This window comes from Amphibalanus amphitrite, unplaced genomic scaffold (genome assembly GCF_019059575.1).
Source record: "Amphibalanus amphitrite isolate SeventyFive unplaced genomic scaffold, NRLGWU_Aamphi_draft 000201F_arrow, whole genome shotgun sequence".
NCBI classification, from domain to species: domain Eukaryota; kingdom Metazoa; phylum Arthropoda; class Thecostraca; order Balanomorpha; family Balanidae; genus Amphibalanus; species Amphibalanus amphitrite.
In genome coordinates this window covers 513153-525852 of record NW_024881696.1, presented here as the reverse complement: position 1 = coordinate 525852, position 12700 = coordinate 513153, and the positions used below count along the sequence as shown (strand labels likewise).

Here is a 12700-nt window from a genome sequence, read left to right as displayed (position 1 = left end):
ACGAAGTGTCACTAAAAGCTTGTATTTTCAGATCATGTTTGTCGCCTTGTCTAAAGTCTCAGTGTGCGCCGCATGGCTGCTGGCGGCACATACTGAAAGTCAACAGACGGACAATCGTATTGGAGGAATCCCGACCGACTGTGTGCAGTTGGTGACGTCATTCAGTGACGTCACGCTGACACATCGCGTACCTAATCTGGCGGCAATTCGCGTACCTCGACATGAAATCGAAAGACCATTAAAAGCACGCATCATACGACTTACGGACCAACACAGTACGCACGTATACAACGTCTCTAAGCATAACACCGTAGAAGCTACAAACTGCTACAACTAGTATCCACCCGAGTGGATAATTCTATTGCGATTTACACACAAATAACACTGCCGTAGTCTGCTGCTACGCAATGCTGCTATAGCGCTTATCTCTATACAGTACAACAAACACCAAAGCCTGCTAATAAAAATTGGTCCGCATGTAGGAATGTCTCTATCTATTCCTTGTAGGCAATGTCGTTGTGCATGGTTGATATCCATCCTTAACCATTTTGTTGTGACGTGTTGTCATGGGGTGCTCTTGGCTCTAGGTGAATAGTAATTTCATACGTCCTTGCTGGTCCATGTTGTGCCGATGTTCAATTTACGTTTAGGCTGAAACAGACCCTTCGTCGGCTGCCGAAATAGTGCTTCAGCCTAATGTAACATACTGCATCTGGGGAATATTGGTGTCCAATCCTGAATTGCAAGTGTAACAGTGATTTAATGCTAGTAAAACATTAATGATGGCTCATAACGTTTTTGCTTCACGCACACACATTCTTACTTCATATGTCATCACCAACACAATGCACTGCAAGCATACCTTTTGGTTACCTTACCTACATAACGAATATCGAACGTCAAACGTTAACAAACATCGAATTGGTCTGAGGGCCCACAACCGACATTGAAACAGCTAACATTATTATACAAGCAAACACAACACGTCCAGAAGTTTCGTCAACTTCGAATAGATTCTATAAGAATGTCTGTGCAAAAACTGGCCATTTCAAGCTCTCGTCGTTTTGCTTTATTCACATCAATTTGACCTTTGTCAAAGGGAGATTATTATTTATTATGTACAGCAACCCTATTTTAAAAACAGATATGCCATTCAAAAGCGCCGAGCGTTTCTCAATGTCCGACTGGATATCGCTTTGATATCGCTCACTTACACCAACCACTCGTTGGTGTGAAGCGACAGTCGTTTGTCCACAGTTGCCCAGAACTCCCGCTGGCGGCGCTGCGGTCGCTCGCAGAGGGCGCTGCAGTCGGGCGCCGAGCGGCGGCGCCGGCAGCCGCTGAGGTCGGCCAGTCATACGGCCGTGGGGGCTGCAGCTGACTCGGATTCCTTGCTTGTGATGGCCGCCGGAACCAGACTCGAGTTCAGCTCCAGGTCGCTCTCCGGGGTGATGCAGACATAAAAACGCTGCCGGATACATCGTTGTTATTAAACTGTTCACGACTAGGTAAAGAAAATACATTTGTACTTCATAGCAGGCATCAACAGTGGTGTTGGTCTGATAAGTTTTTCAGGGCTCTTAAAAGGTTGAATGTATTGCGTTTCTAAAGCCTGGCTCTCTGGCTCCTGTCAATCCTAAAGCCTTACATTAGCGGGCAGACCGTACAGGTCACTGACCTCGTCAAATATGCGCCGTTTCCACCAAACGCTCGTTATGCCTCGCTCATTACTTGACATTGAGTAGGCAGCTGCATTACCTGTTTGAGTGATCCGGGCGTGGCGAGGAACATGTAAATGATGTAGGCCGGGATGCAGGCCAGCGAGGAGCCGGTCATGGCCCAGCCGAGCAGGATGGACCAGCGCGGGTAGATGTAGTCCTTGGTGCGGAGGTCCTCGTATGTCACCAGAGAGCACACGAAAATAAACTGCCGGCATATGAGTGGCAAGCATCAGACAGAATAGCTATAGAGCAGAATCAAGCCTCATATGCTGCAACGAATTCCGTCAGTCACAAACACTTTTTGATCCTCAAATTATCGTACTTTGAAGCAAAATAATTATATGCAATACCGCGATAGAATTAGTATAACAAAGACCTCCGTCATGCAGCTAAACAAGTGCATATCCAATGTAGCTGAGAGTGCAAAATTTTGTCGTTGGCAACCCAGTTGGATGGTGTTTCGTTGATGTTCTCTTACCAATAGAAACAGTGGACTGACGAAATTCCAGCAGATCCGCCAAAAGATACCGGGACGGGATCCCAGCATTCTTTCGACGTCGCCAGCAAACCTACAGACAGAGTTAGAAGGGAGTAGTCAATTGAAGGACCTCATTGTAATGTGTTACAAAGTTGCTCTGCCTAATGTCCCATGAATGTTATTCCAATTCCCAGTTGACATAAGATTTGCGCATTTAACGTTTGGGGAACCGACGCGTATTATATCCAGTCGCGTGCACAGCAACGTTATCGTGAATGAGATTCTCCTACTTCTTCGTTGAACCGAATTATGCATTTAGTACCCACCTGTTTGCACCATAGAACCAGCACACGGCTACTGACTCGACGAACACAATGAAGAGGACCGAGATTCCTGGACCGTAGATCATCAGCAGGTCGACCACGTACGTTCCTCCCTGTAGAAAATGATGGGACGAAGCTGATGCCGTGAGACCTTCGGTCATCGGTGTTACGCACCATTTCATAGGCACTGCTATAAATGAGCGGGCAATGTGCATTGTGCATTGGGCAACTCACGGGCAGCATATTGCAGAGACTTACATGGGTTCGCTCCTGAACTCCTAACGTCTATGTGATATGAAGCTGATTCTTTCCGTCTCTCAAGCTTAGTGCCTGAATGCGCCTATGCGCCGAGAGTATCAAATGCGTCTACTGTAAGTCGTGAGCCGTCCCATTCGACCCCTGTCCGTCTGTCAAGGGATCGTCTGAGTCGATCGGGTCGGAGTTCAATAGACCATGGCGTGTGTAACAGTCTCCATCCGATCTATACTCGGCGCTCGCTTTGAAGGCGATCCCGTGCTCTCCACTTCTCCAGACCAGGGTACGTAATGTATGACGAGACACTGCCGTCTGTTGGGTGCCACGAGGTGGGGTCGCGGAACTCTGTGCCGTGGACTACCGGGAACGGGTGCCCTCAGCGTATAGCAATAACGTTCCTACAGCTATGCAGAGTGGCCGCGCGGAGCAATTCGTAGATAATTAGCTTCGATCGGTCAATGGTAATGACCATTCAGAAAGTAAGTGACGACTGACGAGCCGCTCGTTTGCAAGTGACCTATATAGGGCAGCATTAGCACCGCACCGTATTTACCTTATGGGTATGGTGCACCACGGTTACATGAAACTGAGAACACGTTACACACGAACGAGTGGACACTTTGCCAGCGGTGACAATGCAAAGCCCTCTTCTCCAGCCTACTAAACGTTATTGTAAGGTTATTGCAGATCCATAGTTTCAGAATATCCACTGGCTTTTATCGACAGAAACATAGCCTCAACAGATGAAGTTCGGTTGTCTGTCAAAACACTTTTTTTAGTTTCAAATGGGTGTGAATCACATGACTCGGCATATCTTTTTTTTTGTGTACGTCCAGTAAGGACCCCATTCGGCATTCCTGGTGAGTAGGTAATGTGAGGAGCGATTGGTACCTACGGGAAAAGCACATTCCACTTGTCGCCATGGTGACAGCCGGTCGCCAAGGTATCGCTCAGAATCCTCTCTCCGATGTTAACTAGCGGGGATTAGCCTTAACCGCATCTGCCTCACTTGATTTCCAGTGCAATTATATTTCAATAAATCAGCGGCCACTCTGGACGATGAATTTCGCGTCAATCTTATTATCGTCCCTAGATGTCACTAGTAGTCGAACGCCTGCAATATCGTAATACTGCGCCGCATGGCTCCTTGTTTGTGTCACTGCCCATAGATGGCAGTAGCAGGCGCCTGGAAGTAGACTGCGCCGCATAACTTTCAGGACCGGCAACGTGTGCGAAATTTTCTACGGAAGATAAACTAAGTGACAAACCAGCTTCTCAGAGTTTGCTTCGTTGATCAAGCCACTGGGGCAGCAACGGTGCCGACTATTTGATCATCGATGATCGACTGATATCGTCTCGCTGTTATTCACGACCTGCACGACCGGATCGTTGCTGAGGCAAATTTGACCGGTAACCGCCCGGTAAAAGGCCGCAAAACCCTCACAAGTGAAAAAGTATTTTGAAACGGAAAATCTTTCCGAGTAGAGTTGCAAAGTTTTCCCTATGGGCTGCTACCGGCACCGCCCCGCCCCACAAAAATTTTCTGGGATACCGGCATGCTACCACGCCCCAAGCAAAAACACCGCCAAATTACCGGCATACTAAAAAACCTGCATTCTTGATTCTGGCTTACCCCTACATGAGATGCCACATTTTGGCAATTTCAGTTACCACCCCACCCAGCAGCCACCCATTGTCCAACCAAAACTCCAGCAGCCTGATTTTGGCTGAGTTGGCCCCACAAATACCACAATTTTGAAACTCAATTCCAGTTTACAGCTGTTAAAATATCAGCTGTAATCAAAGAGGTATTGCCTACAAAAAGCCTACACACATTCATCAAAAAAGCAAGGTAAAAAAGAACTTGAATTACTGAAATGTGTTCCTGAAGACTGCACAGTGAGCAGCAATCACATTTACCACAAGCGTTCTTATTTTCCACATTACCCTAAAATGAACTATAGCTAGTCATAAATCACAATATAAAAAACTACAGATTTGGCCATGTTCCTAACTGAGGAAGCGAGATCAACATCTGCTTTTTCCTATCCGCCATGGCTTGTTGGCTCGTGAGTAAGATACGAATCATGTAAAAATATGTGTTAATAACTCACTTCAACTTGTCCTGAGAAGTCACCAAATAATATGTACGAGTATAAAAACGATATAATATTCTCTCCCATCTCAAACGCGGGAACAAACACAAGGTTATAAAGGATCGAAACAAATGCGCCATAACACAGTTTTTAACCAGCTGATTAAAACACTGCAAAAAAAGTTTTAGGACTGCAAACTACTGCCTCGTGAATGATTTTGTTGATTAAAATCATCCAACTTGATATTAAAATCCAATAAAATCAACACTGTGAGTGTTATTCACTACAAGAAGATCCACTTCTCTTGAGTAATTCAACCAAAAGGGCATATGAATAAATATTACGTCATCAGCTTCCACCCTTTTTTTAGGGGACAGAGGATCTTAAAAGTCAATCCTTGGTTGCTTGATCAGCTGATCATATTGCGCCACTTTGTATTCATTTGGTCTGCATGTTGTGTTTTCTTGTAAAGATAAGACAAAATGCCAGTTTAATTCATTTTCATTTCATTTTGGGACCGAAGTTAGGCTCAGGGCTTCCTAACACCTGCCTTATCAGCTGGATTTTCAGTGTCAAATTCTTTGTAGAGTATCTCAGACCACATCTCAGGACTCGAGGCCAGTTTCCAAACAATGTGTTTTGTGTTGTTTTGATTCTGCCTTTTGCCTAGGGAATGTTGCCATTAACATTAATTTATTTCATTGTATTATACCTATTACCTACCATTAGACTTCCTTATTGGTTGTGCTTTTGCAACATGAATGAGTATTCTTCCTTTGATAGACCACAGTAGATTCTTGACAATTCTTATTAGAGCCAAACCTGTGAAATGCTGAGGTTCATGTGTACAATTACCCTTAGCAATGGAACTTCTACCACAAAATGTATTTTGCATTGGCTAAGATTGCTGTTATTACAATTCAATAGCCTCTTAGTGTCCAAAGTTTGAATCATATGCTGATAATTTTTTTTTTTGTGCAAAATCAAAAATACCGGCATGCTACCGGCAGGATATGCCAAATACCACGAAAAAACCTGCGGTAGTGAAAAATTACCGGCATGCCGGTAGTGCGGTAGGGAAATTTTGCAACTCTATTTCCGAGCTCATTTCCGATTCCCAAATAGCAAGCAGTCGACAGTGGCTGGCCTAGCGACAACGCCATTCTTCCAGAGCCAGCATTCCTCTTGCAGGTGCTCTTCCCGCTGGACCTAACGGCCCAGAAACGCAGCCGTTTATCTTCCGCACCGGGCCGTCGCCGGGGGTATACTGGCCGGCCGTGCGGGCACTTGAGAGTCCATCACGGGATGAAATGCGTATTGTATCGGAGTCACCGGCGCCGGATTTGATGGCCGGTGTAGGGCCACCGGTGCGGCTCCCGCGGGGCTCCTCCCGGGGACAATTTATGGAGGCGCCTCTCATCTGTGAGTCAGCGGACGGCGAGCGGCGGCCGATAGTGGCCCGGGCAAGAACGAGTGATGACCGGGCGGTTCCTATCACCGCGCCGTCCCGGCAGACGGACAACGCCGGCCGCGTGCGATGTGGGACAAGCCGAGGAGAGGACTTTTCGCATGCAGTGTGCTAAATTGCACTGCTAGCTGTACTCACGTAAGTGGTTGTTGGTATGGCGCAAATATAGCAGAAGACCAGCAGGAAACCGACAAAGATCTCGCGGTGTTTGCCCAGCATGTTAGGGTATTCGTCGCACAGACCGGTGATCATTGCCTCCAGGCCTCCGAATGTACTGTCCAAACCTAAAGGAGATGATATTGACATGTTAGTAAATCAGGTACGAAGTCATTGGGGGGAGTGAATGAAATGGAACCAAGCGAACGATTGTTCATAGCTATACTCTTCTTTGCGCGAATATTTAGATTGGAAAATTCTCAGCGAACATGATACAGTAGACAAATAAGAACCGCCTCGTTTCACAATCTTACCTAGTGTGATGAGCATGAGGAAGAATATGATGGCCCAGAATACTGAGCCAGACATCATGGCGACTGCTTCCGGGTAAACGTAAAACACTAGGCCGGGACCTGCGAACAGGTTTGGTACCGCTTGATTTATTTCCATTGCATTAAAGATCAGAAACTCAGGGTCAAGGCTTGTGTTACTGAGCGCAGAAAGATACGACAGTGCAACAAAGTGTACAAAACGAGAAACACAAAATGAAGCAGTGTAATAAGAAATACGTTACGGTAATAAGGTAAGCCTGCTTAGTGCTTACCCAGGGTAAGATGTACATGAAATGCAGCGAACTTACCGTCTGTTCCGACCTCATTAATGTCTTTGTGCTGAACAGTAGCCATGTAACCTGGAAAGACGAGGAATATAGGCGCATTGAAATGTTTGTAAATATTTTGTGATGATTTTAATAATTTGTGAACTTTCGAGCTTTTCACTTTTTAGGCATGAAGTCAACAATGAAGTATGCATTTATTACATTACAACACCAATATGAAAATCAAATAAAAAGAATTGGGATGTTTCTTGAACTATCTATGGAAATTAGCGGCAAAAATTAACCATAATACGTCTACATACTTATGAATGACGAGAAAAGATATTTATAGCTCTTACATGTGAAGACCATCCTGACTGACATGACCCTACCTAACACGGAGAAGATAACGAATCCTGCCAGAAAACTGGTCAGACAGTTGATCGTGCTTGTGATCATCGCATCCCTGGGGACAAAGAAGCATGTTTTATCGGTTGATTGATAAAAGTATCGTTACAGAACACGATACCAGAACAACAAAATGATGGGCCTTGCAATGCATAGGTAGTTGGACAGCAGCTAGATGACACACTTATAAAAAACTCCAATTTATCGTTTGCCATCTCCTTACTTGAAGCAGTTGTTGTTGAACTTGTTGTAACTTGATAACGCCAAAAGAGTTCCGAATCCCGGGCCAAGCGAGAAGAAAATCTGCGTGGCTGCATCAATCCAAACCTGTACGGCATTCACAGACATAATGCATCGCTTTACATATTTAAAATATAGCATTCACGGAATCGAACGTCGAAAAAGATAACATAAATTACGTCGAAAGATCGCTTCAGATACAGGGTGACACAAAAAAAACGGTCATCACCAAATTTCGAATAACTTCGGAAGTTTTATTCAGACCATCACCAAACTTCGGCCACTTAAGGTCACACCTATGTAGCATACATCCACCAAGTTTCAAGTCTTCACTACGAATACTTTTAGTAGAGTGTGTGTTTTACGGACGCTCCACAATGTGCTCCAGGTGAGCGCCACGGCGCTGCAGGGCGTAGGCACACTTGCATCCGGCGGGCAAAGTTGTCGATAACCCGATGGCTGTGCACTTTACAGAGTGCAATGGCCTCTGGAGACAGTGCTCAGGGGGTGTGCTACCCCTGAAACGTTATTCTTATCGGGTTATCGGCAACTTTGCCCGCCGGATGCAGTTGTGCCTACGCCCTGCAGCGCCGCGGCGCTCACCTGGAGCACATTGTGGAGCGTCCGTAAAACACACACTGTACTAAAAGTATTCGTAGTGAAGACTTGAAACTTGGTGGATGTCTGCTACATAGGTGTGACCTAAAGTGGCCGAAGTTTGGTGATGATCTGAATAAAACTTCCGAAGTTATTCGAATTTTGGTGATGACCGCTTTTTTTTGTGTCACCCTGTACTTAAGCTTTCAATATGAAGATGTGCAAGATTGAAAATAACTTTATCTTTATTTTATTCATATATTCAAAGGTGAAGAGTCCAGAAGTAAGCGATTGTTATAAACAAGCGTGCTCGAAATACGAATCAGTGGTCTAACGATCGAGATTTGTCACTCCAGCAAGCGATGATCTGTCACGACATACCACGAGTGGTACTGGTGACCTGACCTTGACATCGCTGAGTCGGTGCCACTGAGGGGTCAGGTAGTACCGGATGCCCATCCACGCTCCGGGCAGGGTAATCCCCCTCAGGAATAATATGAATAACACCACGTACGGAAACAGCGCCGTGATCCAGACAACCTGGCGGAAAAACGGAACAGATGGTAACACCAACATACGAGTATCTGGAAACTGGGTCGTTATCAGCCGATCCTGCGTGATTACGTTTTACTGTCAATATTAAAAATAAAAATATTAATGTTTGCTCCTAATCCAGTTGCAGACACGTTCAGTCATTTTCAAATTGTGTCAGCGCATACTGCTAAGCAGTGAACAGTGAGCCAGAGTGGGGTCGAACGGTTCGACATGAGTCAGGTGGTAGCAGCGTGACGGGCCTCTGATGACCCTTGCCCCAACCCTCTCCCCCAATGATTGACCACGAGACTGTGCCTGTTCAGTCGGACCAGCCTATACACGCAGTGGGGGCATTCAGTGTTCAGGTAAGCAATATACACTTAACAGCAGCAATTACTGCGCTACGCTACACTACATAGAGCCACGTGGCTCCATCATAATTACACTACATATACCTGTGCAGTATACAGCATGGGAATATCGACTAGCCCATGGACCGTGGCACTCCACTTCAGAGGGCTGCTCGTGTTGAGTGGATGTCCACAAATATCAATATGCTCATATTTTTACCTGTTTGTGCCCCTTCAGTGATACTTCTGAACAATAATGACATGTTGATTCGCGGAGGCATAACGAATGTCCAATAACTGTTGCTATTGATAACGCGTGCGATTGTGACATATGTTACAGAGTATTGTTCCTCTTATAGTACGTGAGGGACTGGCGGCTGACGCATGCATTTCTTTTGCTAAAAGCTCACGACCGGGGAACTAGACTGCGCCCGAAGTTTTTGCTTGCGAAGAGCCGAAGACTACTACTTTTTCAAACTGTTTCATGAAGACTTATTCTAAAGCACTTTATCATACAGTGCGATAAGCGTCAGATTTTACGGAACGACCAACTGTGGACTATGGTCAGTTTTACATGTATTGATTGCGATTGTATATAAGTGGGTGCCAGGCCTGTTTTGACGGTTTTTATACCTAATCAGATGGTCTGATGCATCTCAGCGTGACGACGAGGCAAAACAACGGAAATGAATATTTACTTCCAGCATAGTGGATCATGCACATTTATGAACAATAGCACTGTTTGGTAGAACCAGCTTTATCCCGTTGATACGAGTAGGTATATTGTCCTAGGGGATGGGGATAGTAACAAATGATTCAGTTGATAACAAGTCTACCATCTAGGTAAATGTCAACCTTATTTGCAAACATGAAACCATGAACCCCATGCCAAATTAGATATACCATGAGGCAGCTCAAACGGATCTGTACTAACACAGCCCCCTGCGGGGGTAGGCTGATACGCTGTCCATATGTGTATCGCGGCACAGTATCTCAGAAGCATCGAATGGCGAAGTGAAGCGACCCTCGTTATGAATATGAATAGAAATGAATAGAAAGTGTTTATATTCCGAATATACACAATTGTAAGCTTATTTATGCTATGGGCATAACAGTCACTCACCTTCCCAGTGCTTTTGACGCCTTTCCATAACGAGAAGTATACGAGAAAGAAGACCGCCAGGAGAGACAGTGCGAGCGGCCATTTCACCGCACCGAGATCGTCAATTCCTTTGGCATGCTGAACTTCTAACACGGCGTAACTGAAATCATCAAGGAAATAGTATATAAAGTTATTCCCAGTCATAATGACTCAGAACAGTGTTTAAAAAACTATTCAAGCCTATAATAAATTATCTTAGTTTGACATGACAGTATTTGAAATTGCTGACACACATCATGACTAAATCCAGTATCTACGTGTAAAACTGCACCCCACCTGCTGCAAAAACTGCAAACCCAGCTGTTTCACTCACTGGAAGAACTCGTAGGCGGGGCTGGTGGTGTTGGCCGAGCTGTTTGACGCGCCGCCGCCCGCCGCCGGTAGGGTACCGTTGGCCGGTGACTGGCGACACCGGTCCGTATTCCAGGCGTTGAAGCAGCGCGTCCAGGGCAGCTCGGCCTGCAGACTCTGCACCAGGTAGTACACCGACCACGCCAGCACCGTGTTGTAACACATGGCCATGTAGATGTCGATGATGCAAATCGCGTAGCCGATTCCTGGGAGAAGTAGTGATAGAACTGTAATAAATTTCAATTTTGTGATTGAAAGCTATTCTGACAAAGCTCTCCGACCTTACGTTCATTCGGCCTTATACGCTCATAATTATTATTTACTACAAAAAGTCATGATTGTATCTACACTCTACAGCGTTCATTACTTCTGCAACGCATTCTACTTCCATCACCCTGCCGTGTTTTGCAGTCAGCCTGTTGGCGTCGCACCCCTTGCTTCTAATGCCGTCGACCCTTGTGCCCGACACACCAGCGGCGCTGCCATCTCGGCTCCGCCAATCGGTCACGGGTGAGCAGACGGGCCGCTCGGGTCGCGGCGATTGCCCTAGTTATCGCGGCCGGCGCGTGTCCCGCGCCCCGGCCCCGCCGATATACGGTGCCGTTTGCTTAACGAGCAGGCTCGATGGTCCCGAAGAGCGACCCGATTGCACGCCACATGATCGATGGTCCACGCGAGCAACAGTTAATCGGGAAAAAATGGATGCCGGGACTGGAGCTAGAAATTGAGTGATCAATTTGAGGGTCGAAAGGAAGGTGATGTAAAAGTGAAAGATAAAATGAAAATAAGAATGTGTTGTTTCATTTGCGATTCTCTTTTTTATGTTACAAGAATTGAATAAGGTTTTGACTTTGACGTTCAATGCGAAGATATGGCATTTCTATCTGTTTACTTCTTGATTAAACTTACCTTTGAGTGCCGGGCAGATTTTCTTCCAGAGGGTGAGACAGCCACTTCTGTGATATTGTCCGAGAGCCAGCTCCATGTAGAAAAGCGGAAGACCTCCGAAGATCAACATGATGAGATAGGGAATGAGGAAAGCACCTGGGAATGGACAACATTAGGCATCACAGGCCACAGCAGGAAATCATAACAGTCTGAAATGTGTAAGACGTTCGAAACGTTGCTAACGTTTGACAAATTCTTCAAGTTCACACTTCACACACTTCATATTCAAGTTCAAGTTCACACTTGTTATGTATAACTTTTTCTCACATATAATTATTTCTATTTTTTAATGAACCTTTTTGTTCGATGTCGTTTCATTAGCTCATCGATAACTCCTATTCAACCCTTACAACAGTCAGACAGACCAGCCTACCCCCTCCTGCGCCTACTGACCGCCGCCGTTTTTGTAGCAGATGTACGGAAATCGCCACACATTGCCGAGATCCACGGCGAACCCGATGACGGCCAGCAGGAACTCGACCTTCTTGTCCCAGGTCTCGCGCTCGGCGCCCGCCTCTGCCTCCTTGAGGCGGGCCGAGGGCTCCAGGTCGACGCCGGCGGCCGAGAGGCGGGCGGGCGGCGCCGCCTCTGTGTCGCGAGGCCAGGGCAGCGGTGGTCGCGGCACCAGCCGCGCCCCTGCGCCGGCCCCGGCTGCCATCACCGACAGCAGGGCCGTCAGCGAGGGGCGCCGCCGGCACAGTGCGCTCCGCCGGCCGCTGCGCACATCGCCGCTGCAGGGCAGGACGAGGGTTACTACCGGTTACGAGTTAAAGGGACTATCCCACCTTCTAAAATGTTGTTAAAACCAGTTAAATTGTGCCCGACTTTATAGATTGGATGACCAGGAACACGGTTCTGGCATTTATTTTTCATTAAACATCTTAGGCTTCCCATATTCCAAACACAAACATTCAAATATGTGACGTCACAGCCCAAAATTATCTCCTTCCCCAGGCCACATTACTGTCATAAAGCTGATTCTTTTTACTCTGTAGGCACCACAACAAAGTTCAGA

The 12700-nt window shown here is 46.3% G+C and overlaps 1 protein-coding gene across 1 annotated transcript; it reads right to left on the bottom strand.

Annotated features, from left to right (window-relative positions):
- Positions 1-8: 8 nt before the first annotated feature.
- LOC122384881 (sodium-dependent serotonin transporter-like) lies at positions 9-12417 on the bottom strand. The gene is made up of 14 exons (XM_043372683.1): positions 12079-12417; positions 11647-11781; positions 10700-10943; positions 10348-10486; positions 8746-8880; positions 7727-7830; positions 7488-7561; positions 7138-7188; positions 6812-6910; positions 6480-6625; positions 2526-2635; positions 2200-2290; positions 1759-1926; positions 9-1468 (listed from the first exon to the last, which is right to left on the bottom strand). Exons 1-14 carry the CDS (start codon positions 12341-12343, stop codon positions 1355-1357), a joined length of 1875 nt encoding a protein of 624 aa, XP_043228618.1. The 5' UTR covers positions 12344-12417; the 3' UTR covers positions 9-1354.
- Positions 12418-12700: the final 283 nt, after the last annotated feature.

Bases quoted from the DNA above. Each gene is read 5' to 3' on its own strand.
- LOC122384881 (XM_043372683.1), bottom strand. From the start codon at position 12,343: ATGGCAGCCGGGGCCGGCGCAGGGGCGCGGCTGGTGCCGCGACCACCG. The intron at 6,911-7,137 runs GTAAGTTCGCTG...ACCTGTTCGCAG, and splicing joins TAATGAGGTCGGAACAGACG to GTCCCGGCCTAGTGTTTTAC. The intron at 6,626-6,811 runs GTAAGATTGTGA...CATCTCCTTTAG, and splicing joins CCTCATGCTCATCACACTAG to GTTTGGACAGTACATTCGGA.